This window comes from Passer montanus, unplaced genomic scaffold (assembly GCF_014805655.1).
Source record: "Passer montanus isolate IOZ18808 unplaced genomic scaffold, ASM1480565v1 scaffold8, whole genome shotgun sequence".
NCBI lineage: Eukaryota > Metazoa > Chordata > Aves > Passeriformes > Passeridae > Passer > Passer montanus.
The window spans coordinates 13,594,663-13,616,306 of record NW_024373256.1 but is presented as its reverse complement, the minus strand read 5'-3'; the positions used below and the strand labels follow the sequence as shown (position 1 = coordinate 13,616,306).

The 21,644-nt window shown below is 47.7% G+C and overlaps 1 protein-coding gene across 3 annotated transcripts in view; it reads right to left on the bottom strand.

The window, feature by feature from the left end:
• Window positions 1-21,644, bottom strand: part of AXIN1 (axin 1) — a 77,509-nt gene that overhangs the window by 52,675 nt on the left and 3,190 nt on the right. The window contains exons 1-2 of one of the 3 annotated variants that reach the window (XM_039731983.1): window positions 18,636-19,123; window positions 16,461-17,432 (exon numbers count right to left, since the gene is read on the bottom strand). In XM_039731983.1, the coding sequence (XP_039587917.1) occupies window positions 16,461-17,338 (878 nt within the window). In that variant the 5' untranslated portion in view covers window positions 17,339-17,432; window positions 18,636-19,123. Of the gene's footprint in view, window positions 1-16,460; window positions 17,433-18,635; window positions 19,124-21,644 lie in introns of those variants that run through there. The other 2 variants (XM_039731981.1, XM_039731982.1) reach the window with 2 other exon arrangements.

The following is a 21,644-nucleotide window of genomic DNA, read 5'->3' as shown; positions in this document are numbered from 1 at the left end:
ACCCAATACATGCTGGAGATGAAAGGACTCTGGAGAAATAAATCACCCAAAGTTAGATATTAAGCAAGATTTCTCTCTCAACAATCAACTTATCTGCAGAGAGAAGAGGAATGACCATGTGGTTTCAAAATCCTGCCAGGCATTTTATTTATTTTTATAATACCATAAAGCTACTCCACCCACTTTTTCAGAATGAACGTTGCATTACACAACACATCAAAGGGACTTTATGGCCTAAATTAAGCAATAAAATAGTTGAGATTGTGCGTTATGCTGAAAATTGGCCTGCTCCTGGTGCCTGGGAGATGGGAGGTGAACACCACATGTTCAGAGCACCTGAAGAAAGCTTGGGGCAGTATGGCCTGAGGTACTGAAGTGTGTGGCACTTGCATTTGATAGCCCAAAGTGAAGTTTGAGGCTCTTAGTGCCTGTTGTAACCCTCTCTTGCTCAGGGGACAGTACCAACTCAAGGAATGGCATGGGACAGCACTGCAAGCATGAAGACCTGGGACATTAACAGGATATGGTCCTTGACATCCATAATCCTTAAGGTTTAGTTTATAGTCAAAGTTCTCTTGGAAGCTGTGGGCTTCATGGATGTGGTTCCTCACATCCTCTCCTTTCTCAGGACAGCAAGCCATGCCCCAAGAAAGGAGATGGGAAAACCCAAAGGAAAGGTGTTGGTGTGGCTGAAGCACAGCTACACTTCTCACCATCTGGTTACTTCCTGCCTCTCCCACCTTGATCAATATGACAATAAAAATCAAAATAATTAAAGCCTCTCTTAAAACATTTTCTGGCTAATGTGCATTTTGAATTAAAAAATAACCAGAAGCCGGGATACATAAAAGTAGTGTGTTGGTGCTAAAGGTTTATTTTCCAGGGCTGCTTCAATGCTCTTACAAAAGAGAGGTGAGAAATGAGAGGACATCAAGAGAGGAGAAAGTTGGCAGATCCCATCTCTCCAGAGCAGAGAAGGGACTAGGCAGAGTTTCCATTAGAACAGCTTGGGAGGCACAAGAAAAGTCATCTTGCAAGGACACATGAGCTGGCAGGTCCCACACACCCCAGTGCGTGTGTGTCCTTTCCTTCCCGTTCCCAAAACAGGGCTTGAAAAAAAAGAAAAAGGGGGAAAAAAGAGGTTTAATTAGTTTGGGCCCTATCATGATTTTCTGTGGCCTGACTCATAGCGTTTGATCTCCCAAGGCTGGCGAGAGGTGTTTGAGCCTGCCCTCAGAGCCCCTGGCGCTCCAGCCAAGCACCAACAATGACTAGACAGACTTGAGGGCCACTCCTTCCATCTATCAATAGAGTCACTGTTGGGCAAGCTGACTCACTGCTTTCCCTGAGAACTGTTCGGCACCGGGTCACCATCAAAAGAGCAAAGCTAAAATTAAATAATTCTGTGTTTGCAGACAGTTAATTTAGCAAGAAGATGGATTTTATTTTAAGGTTTTGTTTTCAGAAGATTCCTCCAAAGAAAGCTTGTGCTGCTGCTTTTGCATGGCAGAATTGGCCAGGAGCTCCTGGAGGACACACTCAAGCGGCTTTCACTTCTCAGTCATGCTCTAAAGGCACAGTGAGGAGGATACTGAAACACAGAGACTGCATGTAAGGAAAACACACATACACAAAAGCTCTGGGAACCCCAAGTAGAGAAGCAGAGCTGTTCATAAACCAGCCTGCCTTGGCACAGCACCTCCCAGGCCTGCAGTGGGCAATGAGAGGGCTTCTAATTTCCCTTTGTGTCTCTGCAATCCCTTACACAGAACGTAGAGCTCCAGCCTGGATGTGTCAGTCTGTGTTACGTCTCCCTGCGCCGCTCCCCAGCGCTGCACTGGGTCAACACAGCCAAGCCCAGGTGGAGATAAAGGAGAGGTGAACATACCTGGTCTGATGGTTCTATTCCTGCTGTAAAACACAAAACCCACCCAGAACTTCAAAGAATTTCCCAGTAAGTTCCCAGCCTCATTTAAGTTCAATTAAGTAATAACGTTTAATGTCCCCGCCAGGACAGATGCAGCTTGGGAAGATGACGACAACAAAAGCCTGAGCATGACTGTGCATGGCACAGATCCAGTGAGACAAGGGTTTAGACCTTGGTCGTGTAACATACCCCCCAAGCCCAGGTTACCCCAGGATCCAAGACGTTCCCACACATGCCCTCATCCTAGAGGAATGCTGCCACAGCTGGGTCCAGGGCAGCCAAGCAGCAGATGGGACACGAGGACCAACTCCCCGAGCAGAGATGTCCGACTGGGATCAGACATGCCTTTAGTCTGCAGCAGACCCAGGTTCAGTACAACCCTATTCTCTACATCCAGGTACCATCACATACCAATAAGGACTGGGATTCTCTCTCTCTATCAGCTTCCTTCAGGCTGCTAAGCTTTAATTAACTGACTTCTCTAAGGTTTTCATGAACATCAGCAAGCTCTGCAATGTCTTCTAATTAACTACATTTAAGAAATTAATTCTAAATCAGCCTATTCCTCCTGAAACTTCATGCAATATGACTGAATAAAGAGATGCCACTACCGTGCTAAGAAGGCTGCAGCTCTCTGAAGACAGTTTTAGGAAAGTACAAGCCAGACTTCTGCACAACAATACATAAAGATGGTATTTAAGGTTCCCAGGTTCTTTGAAGGCCTCCAGGACTTTAGAGGAGAGACCAGTCCCATAGCAAACAGGTCATCTGATGCAATTACAAGTTGTGGTGGAGTCCCCAAACTTATCTCAATCAGACACTCTTGATTTCCTGTTTGCGGCATTGACAAATAAAAAGCTCTACATTACAGGTAATTACACTTCACAGAGAACAACAATTAAGAAATAGCCAATTACATTTTACAAGCGCAGGATAATCAAAAGCTTCCTCAAATATCTAGAGTTGCAATAAGTACTTAGAAATGGCAACTCCCAACAAATTGCAGGTAATTTAGAGCAATTTACACAGATGACATATTTCCCTATCTGTGCTCAAAACCTGCAAACTTGGTTCTGAAAAATACTGCAGGAATTCCCGGAATGCAGCACTGCTGATTTCTAAAAATAGTTCATTACCTATTTCTACCTTCACTGGCCTCAAAGGTGAGATGTAGGATTCTGGTCACCACAGTGTAAAGGTAAATTTACTACCAGAACACATTTCAGGTCATTTAAAGAATGGGAATATAATAACATGCATACCAAGTCTAAAAAACAAAACAAACAAACAAAAAAACCCAAAAAAACCAGCAACCAAACAAAAAAAAACCCAAACCAAAACAAAAAACCCCAAAAATTCTATTCCTTATATTTATGTTATTTGAAAAAAATGCTTGATTTTAATAGTGCATAACTTGATTTAAGCCTTATAGTTTTTAAAGGAACTGTCATGTCCTTTATTTGTAACCCAGTACTGTGGCTTGCACATAGTCAAAGCAGGAGAATCAGGATCAAACAGCAAATTAAAAGCCATTAAATGATGGAGAGGAAAGGAAACATGCCCTTTTCATTTACAACTTTTTAGACAGGAGATCTAAAAGCATCCCAAGAGGAACTCAGGAGGAGATACAGATAAGGATGCAATCTAATGTAGACAGGTTGATAAAGTACAGTGATTTCATCCCTCACTTTCAATGCATATTTTTTGGGAGAGGGGGGAATGGTTTTCCTTGCTCATATGTGTTGCTTGAACTAGAGTTTTACCTCAGAGCAAGGATCTTGTATTGTATTTCAAGATTCTCTGCAGTGATGGCTCCCTGTCTCCTGGCCACCAATTCAGCTGCCACTGCCATTACTTAACCACAGGAGCTATGAATTTCTGCAGGGCTCGCTGCTGCATAAAAACTGTTGGAAGTCTCTCACGATTTCCTTGGCAGTCAATTAAGGACTAAAATCACAGAAGAAAGGAGCTTTGGAGGAACAGAGTAGTCTAACCTCCAGTCTGAAGTGGGACTACTGTCTATACCAGGTAAGGTGACCACTGCTGATGTTCTTACTGAGCACATGAGTATTTTGAGAAATCTGGTGAGAGAAGTAAAACCATGATTAGCTATGGCCAGACACTAAAACCGCCTTTTGTGATCTTGCATCACAGAAGCCATGGGAAGAACAAGGAAGAAAGATTAACTCATGGAAAGCCATCAATGTGTTTGAAAGAGCCTGGGACAGGCAGCAGCCTGACACAAATATAAACCATGGCTGCAGTGTCAGCTGCAGAAGGGGCTTGGTGCAGAAGGGTTCCCTGTATCAAAGGGAGACCTCATGAACACCTTGTGAAAGCATGAAGGGGTTGGCAGCTTAATACAAAGTTTAGATCTGCAACACTAACACCAGACCCTAAAAGAAGGAAAATGTTATTCTCAAACCCTATCCCTACCATAACTGCATTGGTAACAATGTGGTTAGAAAGAGATCCCCCAGCTGTCTGCAGAACTGTTTTCCTTGTCCTAGGTGCCAAAGGCAGAGCAACCCAATGTTCTACATCCTGTTCATGCTCAGCTATTGCTCAGGACTGAATATACTCCTGTTTGACAAACCTGCCTGTTTTATCAAGTCAGTAACTACACAGGTTAGATGATTTCAGATGCTTGCTCTTTCAACCCCAATTTTGTCTACTTGGCATATCAATGTGCCTTCATTAAATTAAAAAAAAAAACAAAACTATTTTAAAAATTCAAATTTTAAAGGAACCGCATTTTTCTTCCCTGCTAATTGCCTTCTGTGGCTTGGCAATGTTTTTGTGGACAACAGGTGCTCCTGCCACTACTGTCCCACCTGGAACGAGGTTTGGTTGCAGTCCCACCCTCTTTCTTCAGCTCAAGCTTCTAGGATGATTTCAAAAGCTGGGAAGTGAGAGGATGATGCCACTCTGTACCACCCGAGGCAATACACTACACCCAAGTCCACAGCCCAAGATGGGCTACCTGGGAGGGTTTCTGACACTGCTGGTGCCAAGCCACAGGCAGCAATTAACAAAGGAAAAGAGTTGCTCGTAGCTTGACTGCTGGCAGTGTGGTTGGTGGCTCTGGACAGAAGAACCTACACCAGGTGAGAAACACAGCAATCCATGTGGAGCTGACTCAGGGCGTCATCACCAGCAACCAAAACCCAGGTGACCTTGCTGATGCCTTCTCTGCCTCTGCAAAAGCAACTGCTGCCTCTCAAGCGTATCCTGTTCTGGGGAGGCAAATGGAGTGAGCTGCAGAATGCATCTACCCTTCTTAGCATGTGGAATAGCTGTGGGCAGGCACTGGAGGACTGCAGGGGCAGCACCCTCACTACAAAACCAGTGGGATATCAGCTCGTTCTCCAGGAGCTCCAACAAGCACTGGAGCACTCAGGTGGGGAGCGCCCAAGTCAGTGATATTTGGAAAGGATAGGCAGTCTTGAGGAAAGGGGCTCCAGCACTGCATCTAGAAATGAAAACAGACCAAGATAGGGCCAGCTGACCTTTCTGGCAGGCCTAGGCTGCTGCAGGAGATTAAAAGCCTCTTTGAGCTTGACTAAAGCTGGAGATGCTGACAGCAGGCTTTGGCAGGAGAGGGACCAGAACAAGCACTGGAGTCTCTGCCTTCCTCAAATTTGCTCATCTATTCCAGCCACGCAGCATGATGGAGCAGGGGAGCTTGACTGGTGAAGTGTCCCAGGGACTGGTGAAGTGTCCCAGGGACCAGGGCTGCCCTGCTGATCTCTGGAGCAGAGACACAACTCGAGATGCCATTATGGAGACCCTTCCCCTCCTGTGCCAGCTCTGCTGCGGTGGAGCAGCGCCCGTGCCGCACCTCTGGCTGGAGGAAAACGCACCCTGAACCTGATGAAACTGCAAGGCGTTGGTTGCTCGGCAGTGCCACCCACTGCGGTGCCAGCTGCCCTCCCGGCCACGCGGGCACCGGCCCTGCCCTGGTGGATGTTATCTGGGCTGGTGAGCCAGGCAGAGTGCTGGGTTAGCACAAAAACAACAACAACCCCCAGCTGCTTTCAGTTCAGTGCAGCATACTTCCGACTTCTTGGCAATGACCGAGAGAGAAGCATGTGACAAACACCCCTCTACTCAATAGCACGGGGCTGAAAATAAAAATACTCAGTTTTCCCCAGCTGGGCAGAAAACACCAGCACCCGCAATGACACTATCAGAGGAAAAGCACCATGACTTCCAGCACCTCTAAAATGAGACTGCTGCAGCTGAGAGGGATCATCCAAAGGAATTCTCTCCCTTCTCCCCCAGACCCCTACAACACACAACAGATACTGCTGGGAGAATGCAGAAAGATGAAAGTAGATGCAGCTTGGCTGTCATGGCTGTGGGCACACAAAGCTGCTCCCCCACCACCTCTCCACTAGTCCATCAGTGCGTTTGTGCCATCCAGCCTGTGCCATCTCCTAAACCTACAGACAACAAATCTACAACAAATATTAGAATGGTGTGAGCCCCGTCTCTCTGCCCATCCTAGTGCCAGCCACTGCTACAACAGATTCCACCTCACCAGTGAAAAGCCTGGAGACAGCAAGGCCAGCAGAGACAAAGGTGTGCTGAGTTTACCTCTGAAGGGATTTAGATCTGGAGCACTCAACATGGACAAACTGCTGAGACAGGCATTTACTCAGGTGTATAAACATCACGGGCAGCAAACGCCAGCCTTGCAAGAATTCTCCTCCAAAGCTTAAGAATAAATTCAACATGTTTTTAAATAATTATGGATGAATCACTTGAAAAAACTTCCTACATTTTATCTTCAGTTGCTGACACTGATCGTGCAGCTGTTTTGTTTATAATGTAATTACACATTCCCACCTACTTGCACTCTCAGTGTGCAGCAGAGTACCTCAGGTAGCACAAAACCGAAAGGCTGACGTTTCTTTCTGGCCTTTGAAAGTGACAGAACAGTTAGCACAAAACTTAATTTATTTGAGGTGGAGGGCGGGGGGTAGAGGGGATAAAGAGAGTTAATTTCCCTTGGAAGCCCGATGGTCCCCACCCAGAAACCTGCGCACAAAAGAATACTGCCTTTAAACTGGTAGGTTAGGTCTGAGACCAGAGCGAAGGTTTGTCAACCATGACATGCTCCAGCTTGTTTAACAGTCGACCGGAGGGTTGAAAAGTCTAATAAAACCAAAAGGCCTTCCATAACAAAGCTGCTGCCACTTAAGAAGAACATTCACACCCATTCAGCAGGGCTTTTTTCAAACATGCAGAGGTTTTTGGAGCCTCCAAAGTGAGCAAAGAACACCAAAACAGAGCAGCTAGAAACTGAAGCAGGAAAAAACTGAAGTGAGCAATAAGGAACACACTGGGAACACTGAGTAACTAACCACGGGAAGAGATAACAAAAATGCTGCATGACCTCCCTCCCATCACTTGGATGCCTTTCTAAAATAGACACTTCAGCCTGACCACAAGTTCTTGTGCAAGGATCACTGGGTGAAGCTGCATGACCTGTTATCTCCAGGATTACCAAAGGAAAGTTTTTCCCATGCCCATTTGGAAAGCTTCCCCTGTTCAGAAAGAGGAAGGTTCACATGGATCAGTTTTGCAGGCTCTGCCAGCCCTCCCTGGGGAAGGCCCAAAGCCAATGCTTGGGGGCAGTGGGACGCTCTACCTTCCTAAATTCTCCAGCTGGGCTGATTTCCCCAGCCGGCAGCACTCAAACCCCGCGGGTCACAAGCTTCACTGAATATATCCAGAGGGGAAAATCAGCACGCTGTTTTACGAAGTGAGAACCCTTTGCTGTAGTGACACATCCACACATCCTTTGCTGCCCATTTCCATCTCCTTTCGCCAGCATCGGTCTGTCTTAAAAGTTCAAGGAGCCTTTTCAAAGTAGCTTTTCCCAAGAGAAGAAAGCCAAGTTCCACTGAATGTGCAGATGTTCAGAGACACATTAAATCTCAGTATTTCCACAACAAAGAAGACAGCTTTTCTGTCACTGCTTTTCCCGGTAGTTATGGACCAAGCAACAAAGGACTTGTGGTGATGGTCTTCGTTTAGCACTAGACGAGCAGGAGACACATGCTGCACACCTGAGGCTGCCAGCCTACCCAACAGCTTCTGTCTGTGGCTTTGCTCAAGAAGGAACACTTTTCATTTCCTACGAAATAAATGTTACGGCAGTCACATGGACTGAATTAAAAGTACAAAGACCAGACCTCTTAGCCAGAGACCCCAAATTTTATGAAAAAAAATTAAAAAGTACATGCCCTTGGAAATCCAATCTGAGTAGGGCCGCAAGGAGAGTAAGAAGGTTCCAAGGTCATGTTTTACAATCTTTTGAAGCAGGAATGAAGCCGATGTCCAACGGAGACATTTCGTGCTGCCATCTGTACAGAGCTTCCCTTTCTCCAACACACTGCAAATGTTACAGTGCAAGAACTTGCTGTCTTTGCTCAGGCAGTCTTTATTTGTACACAATAAGGGCCTTGTGCAGGAGATCAAGGCTGTATTTCATCGATTTGACACGATGGTTAACCTGTGAACTTTGCCCCTGCTAATAGAATAATTTCTATTTGCTGATTCCTCTTTTGGGATCCTCGAGGGTAACAGTAGCTTCATCCCAGCTCTCATTTGCATGTCTAGTGCCAAATGGTTTTACAGCTCTTACTTCTGTGGAGCAGAGCCAGGACAAAGTTGATCAAATGCAGTAGCTACAGCTGGATCCTGAATCCCCACACCTCCCTCCATGGATCCCACCTGTATTTCCTAGGAGCTCTCCAGTGACTTAGCTCTGATTCACACTTTGCTGGTGAAACCTTGGAGAGGTGATAGAATCATGGAATGGTTTGGGTTGGAAAGAACCTTAAAGCTCATCTCTTTAGAGATGAGAACCTTAAAGAACCTTAAAGCTCCACCTCCTGCCATGGGCAGGGACACCCTCCACTATCTCAGGTTGCTCCAAGCCCTGTCCAACTTGGCCTTGTACTCTTCCAGGGATGGAGCAGCCATAGCTTGTCTGGTCCTTGGCTATCCAAGCCATCAGTCCCACAGAGGTCCCAAAGCAACAGCCTGGACCAGGCTGGAAGCAATGGCAGAACAAGGAAGCTCCTCTTCCAGATAAATCTCTCCCAGTCCAAGAGGCTGACTGCCAGACAAGAAAACAACCAAAATTTATGACCCAAAAGGGCATATCTGTTAAAACACTGAAGACATGGTTTTCCAGCAGACCTAACCCAACCTAAACATGGAATGTTGGGAAAAAAGGCAATCCCATCTGCCCAGTTGTACTGCTCTTCTCATTCCAGCACCAGCATGCCTCTAAACACATGCTGGAGATAAAGGCCACAAAACTGAACCTCCAGAAAAGAAGGAAAATGAAGATGGAGAGAGGGAGAGGACTGACTCTCTGGTCTACAACAGGACAAGGAATGCATGGAGGTTGAAGGGATGAAGGATAAAGCCCAGTAGTTTCTGGTCATTAGCTCTGGAGATAGATCCAGGGACTAACATGAGGCTGTGCTGCTAACCAATAGGTCTCACTCAGGTATTTCAAAGAGGTTTTTTCCTCTAGCTATAGCTTTGCCTCCCTCCACTGCTTATCATCAGGACAGATGAAAGCTCTTCATCTATTAGCGATTTAGATCAGATGAAGACCTTCAAAAAACAGGTACTTTGAGGATAGGTTGTATCTTGGGAGCCAGGGGACCAAGAAATTCCAGGTCTTACCACAAAAGTGTACTCTGGAGTCTTCAAAGGTAAAATCCAATTTCCACGTGGGTTTTATAGACTTTAGATAATCTGACTTAAAAACTGCAACGGTTCTGCTTAAATTCATTACTGGCTTACAACAGTGAGGGATCCAGACCAGGGCTGTGAGGAACGATGGTTTTGCCTTTACACACAAGAGAGACCTGCAACAATTTAATTTCTGAGTGACTTCAGGCAAAGCACCTCACTCTGGTACACAGGAGGGGAACAAGATGTGTGTCTCCAGAAGAGTCAGACCTTTCCTGAAGTTCTCCGAGCTGGACAGCTTTGCACCTGATGAGTGGAGATGGATACTGCAGTCCCCCAGAGGAACTCAAACCTCAGCCATGTGTGTACTGCAAACAAGGAATAAAATGAGCCTTTTCACAAACCAATCGCCTCAAACCCAGCTGACTGCTGTGGGAATGTGCATTTCCAGGAGCATGACCTTTGTAGAGTCCAAAGCTGCACTTCCAAGTGAAGCAGGCATTAATTAACTAATTTATAGCATTAGGATAGATGGTGTCAGACATACTCTGTATTTGATAAGTTCAAAAGTGTAGCTTTCATCTGGCATTGTTTCACTTCCAAATCATCTGTACTAACCCTGCAGCAGAGCTCCAACATCCCATTGCTGTGGAAGAGGTGGATAAAGTGGCACCAAGGACAATCAGCCTCACTCATGCTGGGGTGGCACAATAGAGGCTGTTCCACGCTGCCAGGCCAGGCTGAGCAAACCCCTGCTCTCAACCAAGTGTCACATCTTTTCAGAGAGATGCTCAGAATTATATTCACCAGCAATTTGACTTTTTAATCATTTCAATTACTGTGACTAAAACCCTTCAATCGGAACAAAACCAGGGAAAAATAACCCCTCTCCTTCTGAAGCAGCCTGCCTAGCTTAACAGACCATACCAAATTGTGAAGGTTTTTGCTTTTGTGGTCTTCACATATTTCATTTAATGCAGATAATTAACCTCAGTTTCTAATTTCAAATCCTCCACATAAGGAAGCAAAGTGACTGAATACATTCACTGACAGATGGAAAATTAAAATATTACTACAGCTTCTGCATGGCTCAAAAGACAGGGCCTTGCAAAAGATCTTTCTTCTTTTATTTGGCTGATTAACTGTAATTTGCTTAATGGATTTAAGGATGAGCCTAATAATCCAATGATATATCCAGGAACCGATTTAGGATATCAGCACCTCTATTCTGATTTTTTTTTTAAACATAGCAATTTTCGGCATTACACACAGTCACTTCTGAAACCAGATTTTTCCACCAATTGTAACAAAACCAGGTCCATGATTTATTTTAAATGGGTGGTGACTGCATGACTGGCCTTGTACCAGGCTACAGTGCTGTAACTTCTTGGAGCACCTTCTGAAGCCCCAAATCTAGGGATGACCCAAGACCATAACGTGTTCCAGCAGCCACTGACCCAGCCCAGCAGACAGCCAGGACTTCTTGGGAAGGTGGGAAGCCAACAGCTCAAACCTAAAATGGGGCCAGTGTGTGTTCTCCCAGCACCCCCACACCACTCTCAGTCCCTTTTCCACCAAGAAGGTCTGCCCTAACAGGATTTCACAGTCTGTCTCAATAGTTAATAAATCCAGAATCTAACAGACTATTAAAGGAAAACATCCAAGAGGCAGTAATTTTTAAAACATCCAATGGCAACTAATTATTCAAGGGATTAGTCCATTATAGCAACAACAAAGAAACTCTTAAAACATAAAGCCAAGTTGAACGGCAGATCAAAACCAAGGTGTTCCCACCCCGTGGCCACCTCCTGGGTGCACTCCTCAGCATCCTGGCACTGCTTCAGCTCCCACTCAACCTTTTAACACCCCATTCTTTCTGAAACCAGGCAGAACTCAAACCAGGCTTCTCGAAATATAGAATTTCATGATCTGTGCCATCATTGTAAGCACACAACAAAACAGGACCATCACCAGGACTGGACCAGGCAGGCCACAGCTCTGTCTAACCCAGCTATGAGGCCCTCCAAGGACAGAGATTCCCACCCCTCACGTTCCCAAGATTTTTTTCACCATGTCCAACCTGAATCTCCCCAGGACCAAAAAGGAGGACATAACTTTCCTCTTGGGCTTTTAAGAGAAAATATTCTGTAACCCAAAAAAACCCTCAATCACAACAAAACAAGGCTTTGTTTGCTGGAGGAGGGGAGAAAACACTATTCATTTATCAAATCAGAGTACTAAAAGCTTAACTACCTGCCTTCAAAAAGAAGCCAAAGCACTGATCTATAACCAAACACAAACACACCACTTCTTCATCTTGATTTGTGTGGAGGCAAAGCTATGGGCACAAAAGGTATTCTTCTTCAAATAAAATCTATTTTAAAACTTGGCAACCACTAGCATAAATACTTTACACTGCTAATGTAATGTAAGCATTTCCATGCAGAAGTTTCATCAGCTTAACAATATATTTTAAAAAGCTGGCGCTAACTTCTGTGCAAAAACACCATCAGTCTCTGTCCTGTATATCTTAGAGTGCTTCAGCCACTAAATTACCACTTAGAGCTCTTAGCACCAGACCCTCTCCCTGCTGGATTCACTGATTTCTCTCAAGAACAATGCAGAACCCAAACTATTCTTCTGCACACTTCTCTTCTTTAAAACTGGAAATATCCACTGCTCTACAAGGATTCCAAACAGGGTTGTACTGATTACAAATGATACTGTGGGCCCAGCAATTTAAATTCAAGACAAGCATTCCCAACGTTACATATGGATCTAACATTCAGTAGCTAATTTCTTCCTGCAAACAAGCTCCCATGAAGCTCCAACAACGTAAGTCCAAGATGCATGTGCTGCCTCTCCAGCTAAAAGAAGCATCAGTAAGAGGGTAACACATCTTTAAACTTTCTAAATATGACTTCTCCTGCACCACTGTTTGATTTTACATGCTCAGTTTTCCAGCCAGTCAGTACAATTAACACCAATTCCTTCAACACCACACAGTCTTGAGTCAGAGGTGTGCAATTTAATATTTAATTATGAACAAAGCTGCCAACCTCAAAATTAGGGCTGCCAGCTAAACTTCAGCCAGCTCCTTCCTGATGCAGCCCCAGCTTCTGACCGCTGGACCGTTTATGCTCCCTAAGCCACAGAGAGATCCTGTGCTTTCCCTGAACCAGTTACACGTTAGTTTGTCATTGCATTGTCCCACAACAGAGGCTGTCACATCCCTCTAAAGCTTCTTCAGCTTTTCTCCACATGCCTCCTCTGCACAGCCCATGGTGAAGTGTGGGCTGTGTGTTTTGGGGAGACTGCTCTCCCATGTGTCTGGAGAGGCTGCCAGTGCGTGGGCACAGGCACAAGGACTCTCCTGGTGATTCCTACCAGCCTGGAGAACCACATCACCCACCCTTTTCATTTGAACCACCAACACTTGTGAAACGTGGTGAGCTTAGTCAGCTCAGCGCTGTGGAAATTAAAGCTTGAAGCCAACTTCTTTACAAAAACAAACAACCCCCTGTGTATATCAAATCCCAGGCTGAGAAATTTCTCCATCCGTGTCCAGCAGCTCCACCACCAACACTCCTCAAAATCCAACAACGGGAGACTTCACCCACCACCACGTGTCCTCTAATCACCATCATCCGGGCTTCCTCTTCAATACTATACACTTCATGGAATGGGTCAAAACCCAAAACAATTGGCAGAACTAATGTAAGTCTCTCAGTTTGCCTGGTTTTCAGGAGAGGGACAGCAGAGCTCCTGGCAGGTGACACCACATGCTATTTTCACTTCCCACCACAGAAGAAAGCAAAGGCAAGGCCTGTGAGAGCACTGCTCTGCGATGCTTTGGGAATGGGGCAGGAGCCCCTTCCCACACCGAGCTAAAGAGAGAGCACGAGAAACCCACCCCAGCAAAAGGCACGAGCAAACCACCAAGCAGCACATTTCCAGCTGTTCCAGGGGCTGTGCTTTCCTGGAGCGCCCGAGGAGCAGGCGGCTCTCAGGCACAGGTTTAATTTCTGCTCTCCAGCTCCGAGGAACGCTGTCCCGGCGTGTCGGAAGAAGGTTAATGAACGATTTAGCCGCCCTCACAACCACGTTAGTGTCACTTTCGGAAGCTGCGAGTTAATGCCCGAGATCTTCGGGGGTTGCCCTCTTTGAAGTTCACTGATCCATAACCAATGTCCAATTAATTTGCAGGAGCCTAACGATAATGACTATTGGCCTTTTCCGACGCATACAAAAACACAGTGGGTAACAGCGATGCTTTTGGCTTCGGGGTATTCTCAAATCTGCCTGCACATTTGCACACCTTCAAAAATACCCAGCGCTAATAACGGGTTGTCTTCTGCCATTTGAGGAATTTTTTACATTTGTTCTCCTGAGAGCAGAGCTACTGCATCAAGATTTATGAACTTTCTGCTGGAAAAAAACCTGAAGCTGATTCAAGATGCTCATTTGCTAACAGAGAAATACTTCTACTGCATTTGCTTAGATTCTTCTTTATTTAGGGTTTCCATGGAAGCCAAGGGATAGATGTTAAATCTTGGGAAGATTAAACAGGCCCTGAGATATAATGCAAAACAGCTTATTTCAACATTCCCCAAAGAAGAGAAACGAGAAATTCTTCCACACATATGCCAAAAAAAAAAGGTTTGTGGAAATTTTCAAAATAAATTGGAACCCAGTTTTTCAAATGCTGCACACAGCCATTGCTTCCAGCTGCAAGCAGCTTCCCCAGCTTGCAGCACTCTTCCTCGGGTGAGAAAGTAAATGAACAAGTCTCTGAAAACCAGCTTGTTCAAGACAGCTATTGCTATACAACATCCAGGAAGAAGGTTAATTCAACCACAAAGTCTTGCTCAAAGAGGAACAATCACCTCATAAATTAGTATCTGAGCAGTCTTTAGAATTGAAAAATGCAGAGCTTATGCAGTTCAACAGCAACTTCCACGGCAATGCTCTGGACACCACAGAACTGACAGACCAGCATTTAAAAAATAAAATAAATCCCTTATCTTCAGCTTCTCCAGGCTGAGAAGTGACTCCTGCTCTGGTGAGAAGGGCAAACATTTCCTTGCCTCCCTACCCAACAGGTCAGCAGAGTGTCAGTAGCCACAATGACAGGCTGTTGGACACTACAAATTAATAGCCACACATTTTCTCTGATCTCCATCCTCCAGGTAAAGATTTATTTCACGTTGTTCCAATCTCCTATGAAAATGCCCAGGACTGATGAACTTTACTTCAAAACACTTCTATTTCACAGCACATTTCTTGAATAATTTTACAACCTGGCACAGATATATTCAACTAATGGGTGAAGTGCATCTTTTTCTTGAAGATGGAGCTAAACAGCTCAGTGTCACACACAGGATTTACTTACTACCTGGTCTGGTAAGGAAACTAAACACAGCTGACCCTCAAGTAAGTTATTTTCAATCTTAACACCATTATTGCTTAAATAAAAAGATACTTAAATCAGAGACTTTTCTAATCCTTCATTTATGGTGAGCACCCAACTGCTCAGTGAAACGCACTTCAAGACACATTCAAGGTTTTTATTAATTCCATGGGAAAGTCCCAAGACACTGGGATATTTTTTTTCTGACTCCTGATTAAAGCAGCGGGAGCCCACATGAATTCCCTTTTTTCCCCCTCCCCAAGAGTTTCACATGCAACATCCCCTCCTCAAAATCTGTAAGAAAACAAGACTCAAACCGAGAACATTTTGCCAGCTGAAAGGCGCCGAGACCTTGCGTGGGGCGGGATGTGCTTCCAGCTGCCAGCCTAAAGGGATGGCTGAGGGAGATTAAACACAGAAATGCTTTTCATAAGGCAGGAGGCTTTGAAGAGGACAGTTCAGCTACTTCATTTCGTAATCTTCACAAAGCGTCAGATTTTAGCCTAAGCAGGTCTTAAAACAAGGAGATTTTATTTAAAAAGGGGGGGAAAAAAAGTAGGAATGTGTTCTGGCTGCGTTCTGTTGATTCAGCAAGGGTTAGACACACACATGCTTATTGATCCCAGAGAGCTCCCTGCTAAGTTAATTGTCTGGAATTTTAACTGAGCTCTCAGCAAGTTTCAAAATCCATGTTGGCTGGAAGTGGGTGGGGGACCCAGAAAAAAACAGGCTGCAGAACTGTGCAAGTACTGCAGTTAAAAAAACCCAGCAATTACTTTCATGAAGGGAAGAGCTTCAGCAGGGCATGGTTTTAAGTGGATTTGGGGATTCTGACTCTGACACCGTTAGAATTCAGTGCTGGAAATCTCATAAGGAAAGCAGTACCATTATCAGGGAGCACCATCAATGCTGCTTCACTCCTACCCACATCACCAAGGTGAGGGTATCTATCTCCTGTGAGCTCCCAGTTGTGGCTCATCACAATTTCTACACAGGAAGTGTCACCACCAGCTGTACCTGCCCATGTTACAGTAGCTGAACACTGACCTTCTGCTGGTGCAGGCTACAGCAAACCTGGTACTGCAGCTTGCCCAGCCACCTGCATGTGCATGAGGGCTACCCATGGCTTTGCACTGCCCACCAAGCCCTACCTGCCTCCAGAACACCTCCAGCAGCAGTTTCTGCAGGTGAAGAACATGCTGCAGGGATGATTTGGCACTATCAGACAGGAACAGCCAAAGACACCTTTAAAACAACCTGCGATTAGTTTCAAACAAAGCTTTGTACTCCGTCAACCCACCTGGCAGTGCCATCCTGTACCAATGTGGACGCTCCCCAGCACCCACGCTTTTCCAAGGTTTCCCATGGCCACGGCAGCTCCCTGACCCACTGCCCACCTACCTGAACTCCCTGCCCTCGCTGTAGCGCCGGGCCGAGGCGGCGCGCTGCGTGGCCGTCTCCAGGAGCAGCTTCTGCGTGAGCCTGCTGGAAGGCGCCGAGTCCCTGCTGGCCTCGGGCTCGGCCTCTTGGTCACACTTCCACTCCTCGTCCTCGTTCAGAGTTGGCAGATAACCAGGCAGCCCTTTACCTGTCCCAGACCCCGAGCTCGGATCGCTATAAATTTTTGGACTTTCCCCACCTGTCCTTGTGTATTCCAAATAAATATCCGACTTAAGGAACAAAGGGTAGGTATTGTCTTCTATCATGCACTGAATCTCCGTTTGGGCCTGGTCAAACATGTCAGGGTCAATCTGCAGTTTCATGACACAGTCTTTGATGAAGCTCTTTGTGGCCGGTTTGATCTGCCGGGACACAATGCCATTGTTGTCGAGGATGTATTTTTTGTAAATGGCTTTTGCCAGCTTGAGTCTTTTTTCCTCATTAGACACGCACGGCTCCAGCTTCCTGAAGCCACTGCAGGCAAACCAGAAGTCCAGCAGATCTGCACAGTCCTCCTGTTTCAGGAAAGTCCTGAAGAGGTTGATGCCATCTTGATCATCCAGCAAGGAGTGCAGTGACTCGGCCCACTTCAGGTAGGGTGGAGTTGGCGAAGCACTCCCCTCGGGCTCGTACCCCAAATCCAAATCGGAGCGCCTCGGTGTTGCCGTGGACGTCTCGTTTCTGACCACATCACTTTTACCGGAGTAGAAACCATGGCTAACTGGCCTTGGGTCTGTGGACACAAGCTCCCCCTCCTCACCAGGAACTGGTGGCCTTGGAGCATCTTCAGTGAAGCTTCCTCCGAGGTCCAAGGGGAAGCCTTTCCCCTGGATATTCATTTTTCTGGTCCTTGCTTGTGTGGGAACAGTGGGGGATGAGCGCCAATCTCAAATCACCAATATTTGTAGCTCCAAGGTGAACAAGTTTGTTTGGCTGAAACAGATGAGGAAAAAGTAAGCGAGTATCACTGGAAATAAACACTCTAAGACAACAAACCAATGGTTATGCTCTGCACCTTTACTGTACTAACGCCTCTTTTTCAGCAGAATCAATGGCTTGTTAATTTCCGAGAGCACAGAATCGAGCTCAAACCAGGCAGAGGCTAAAAATGACAGTTACAGAATATCCCAAAACTTTACATCCAGAATTTGGCATCACTGAGACAGCTGACACCATGCTAAAACACCAGCCAATTTCCCAAAACTGGTGGTTTATACATGACCCTGGCATGTGGCAGCCCACATCCAAGAGACCCATACGAAGGTACCACAGGGCACATGCCATCTTCTGCACTGCCACCAGCTCCTCTGCACTGCCTACCTGGACAGGACATACACCAGATCATACTAAGGCAGCACGTTTTTATCTGGCTATGGATATAGGAAATTCTTATCCCTAAACAGGAATTTAAGGCTTGTGAAAATTGTTATTAAAGAACATTCAGTCAGTCCTGAAAGCAAGGCTGCACCTTAATCAAACACAGGTGGCTTTCGTATGCTCAAGTGACATACCAGCGCCACATTCCTCACAAATCTCTGCGTTTCAGAAATACGCCGCGTCGCCTCGTCTAGCTCTAGGGGAATCCAGATGCATCGCTGACCCTAATATTTTGGGCATCTGGACTGCATTCTTGCTTCAGATGGGCATGTTAGTACAGGAGCTCAGTTCTAGCACTGCTTTTCGTAGGCAAGCCGTTGAGAAAAGGTTCATTTACGCTAACAAAATTGCATGCTACAAGCCTGGGAAAATTTCAGGTCATCAAAGGAAGATGAGAAAACCACCTTGACAAGGAAACCTGATCAAATACGATGTTTTTAAAGAGGAGCAACGAGTCAATATGGAGGATGGAAGGTATGGGGAATGCAGGGAAGGAAGAAAAGGGCAATCCCTGGGTTGCTACTTCTGCTGCTCAACAAATTAACCTCATCATTTAAAGCGAGTAGCGAAAGCCTTGTGTTACAGAACAGCCTCAGCCTCTAAGCCCCAAGTACTGCAGAGCACCAGCAGCCTCACAAATTACTCCTTGCACTGGATTAACTCAATTGCATGTAAAAACACAGCAGGAAAGACACATTTTAGCTCGCCCTCCCACTCAAAGCAAACCCCACACCAACGAAAATCTTTGGGATGCTTTACCATTTTCCCCACATTTCCTGATCCTGGCTAAACCAAGAACTGCCGCCGATGCCATGCCTGTCCGTACAGCCCACCTGTCCATCGTGAAGCAGCCCAGGGAGGCCAGGAGCGGCCAGCGAGGGTGGCTGGGCCCCGCGAGGAGCGGGCAGGAGCCGGCGCCGCGCTCACCCCCGGCCCGAGCCCCCGGCACGCAGCCCCTGCCCCGGCACCGCGGGACGGGGCTGGGCTTTGGCACCACGGGGCGCTTCTGGGTGCTTTGCACCCCGCTTCTGGAAGCGAGCGCAGGACTCGCCCCCCCCCGCTTGCGGTGCGGGTCCCCGGTGACCCCCGGCCGGGTGAAGGGGACCCCCGGGGCAGCGGCACCGCAGCCCCGAAGCCACGCCGGGCATTGTTGCGGCGGGGCGGCGCTGGCTCCGCGCCCCGGCCGGGGCAGCCCCGGGGAGCCTCCTGGAGGACACGCGAGGCGCCCGGCCGAGCCGCCCGCCCGGCTCCGGAGGGGACCCGCGGGAGGCGGGAGGCGGCGCGGCGGCACGCGGGGCCGGGGCGGCCGCAGGCCCCGCACCCGCTGCAGGGCCGGCCCGGGGAAGCACGGAGGTCCCGGCTCGGGGAGGCCTCGATTGCCGGGAGCCGCAGCACATGGGGAAGTGTGCGGGCTGAGCGCCCCGGACAGCTCCGGCACATGGCCGAGGCTTCGGGCTCGGCTTCCTGCGGAGCCCCGGCTGGGTGGGCGCCTCAGGGGCTGAGTGGCTCCAGGGCTTCGTCCGGCCCTGGATGAGGGGAGCCCGTGAGCATCCGGGCACAGACGGCCCCAGAGAAACTTGGGAGACCTCCAGGGTCTCGTCGAAGCGCTCTGCGCAGGAAGGGCATCAACCCTCAAACACCACCAGCCTCCACGGCTCTGTCCGTGTCCAACACCATGACACACCTGAGTTTTGTCCAGTTTGGACCACGCACCATGGGCTTGGGGATGTAGGAGCACCGGTCCACCAGCCGCTCTTGCCTCCAACAACTAGAGCTGGTTTGGAACCTGCAGTGTGTGTCCTGCTCCTCTGAGCTGGGCAACTGCTGCGGGGAGAAATCAGGGGCTGGCCAAGAGGTGGCACTGCATGGGCTGGAAGGGGTCACAGCACATGGAGACTCCCCACATCGGGGATGTCTCGTGATGGGCAGCAGCGTGCACCAGCTCTGAGGCTGCAGTGATGGGGACACTGAAGGGAGAAGAAGTGAATTGCCAGATGCAGAGATCAAATGGGAGTAGTGTGACAGGAAAGTGCAAAGCAGTGATGGACTCTGAGCCCTAGACCCTAGATACCATCCTAAAAGCTGAACATGCAAACAAGCCACTACACAATCCTCTGAAAATCAGAAATAACTCAGAATAGTTTCCAACAGGGACTGTTTCTGCTTTCTTATGTGATGACGCTGCCACAGTTGCCTGCCTCAGCGCATTTAGGGAACACTTTTGGAAATGTAACATTTTTTTCCAGCCTTGTGAAGCTCCCAAATATCCACTCTGGGCAGTGACACTCCCCATCCCACCCCAGCACAGGGCCTGGCAGGATGATGTGGCTCCTTGCAGTCTCTCATGTGAATGATGCTCGGAGCTCATTTACACATAGCAGTGCAGTGCTGGTCTCAGGCGTAATAATAGAAAAGCTGATGTGGGATTCAGCTGGTAAAGAATTAAAGGATGGGAATATAATTAATGCAATCAGCCTAGTTTCCAGAAAATAGCTCTTGTCAAACTCTGATGTCATCCTTTGAAGAGATTACAAGTTTGGCTGATAAAGGTTATGGCATAGAAATAATAGACCTGGGCTCTGTTCAGGCATGTGACTTAATCCATATACTATTCTGATTAAAAATTAGCACAATACAACATCAAGAGGGACACCTTAAAGGGGCTGGGAGCTGGCAAACCGACAGCCATCAATGGGGAATCCCTGCAGAATGGGAGCGCGCTCAGTGGGTGTCCAGGCTTGGATGGGAAGCCCAGTGCTATTCAGTATTTCCATCAATGGTCTAGAAATAGATTAAAAAGCCCTGCTGAGAAAAACGCCGGGGCGAGGGAAATGAGAGGGGCAGGAGACGTGGACGAGGTCAAGACAGCTGTAGAAAACTTCACAAGCCGAGTCCCTGGCAAATAAAACGTGCTTGAATGTGAGCAGCTGTGAAAGGGTCTGTGCACCGAACACAGGGCCCTTCTGCTGGAAACCCAGGATCTGGCAAGGACACACGGGGCAGGAGGGATAACGTGGGAACAGCAGGAGGGATGTCCAGCTGGGACAGGACGGGGTGCTACAGCAGGAGGGTTCCAGCATCTGTGTTTTGGAAAGGATGCTGAGGAATGGAGAGAAGGTGGAGGAGAGTTAAAAGTGAGCCCTGCTTTGCAGGGGGGTAGCTGAGGCCTGCAGCCTCCCCAGCAAGATGAAAGGAGCCCCAGAGGTGCCTCCAGTGTAGCACTTCAGCCTTTCATAGGTGAGAGACAATCAGGTGTTAGAGCTTTTCACCTCTCAGAGGAAGGCCCAGCAAGACTCATGGCTTGAACTGAATTCATTTGAGTAACAAGAGCAAGATTTCTCCATGGCAAGGGAGACCTGAGGTGGTGGGCAATGAGTTTGGGTGCAGCAGGATGCAGGTGACTGAAGTGCTGGGGTTTGACATGCCCTCCTTCGTGCTGCCATCCTTCCCTGACCTTCCTTGCTGCTCCTCGGGTTGGGCTGCACCTGGGGAGGTGGGAGAAGTGCTGGAGGCTCATCTTGCTCCCACCAGCTCCTGGCACATTCCTCCAGCTCAGGGGACACAGCCTGGAGTGAGGACCAGTCCCTGTCTCCCCCCAGGCACACAGAGAGGCAGGGGACCTCCAGAGCAGCTGGCATGTCCCTTCCAGCAGTCAGGATCACTCCCAGGGAAAGCAGAGCCACCCCTGCCCTGCTCCAGCAAAGGCAGCCAGGCAGCTGCCCCTTCCTAGGCCACAAGAAGCAAATTCCACAGGTCGATGCCAAGTCT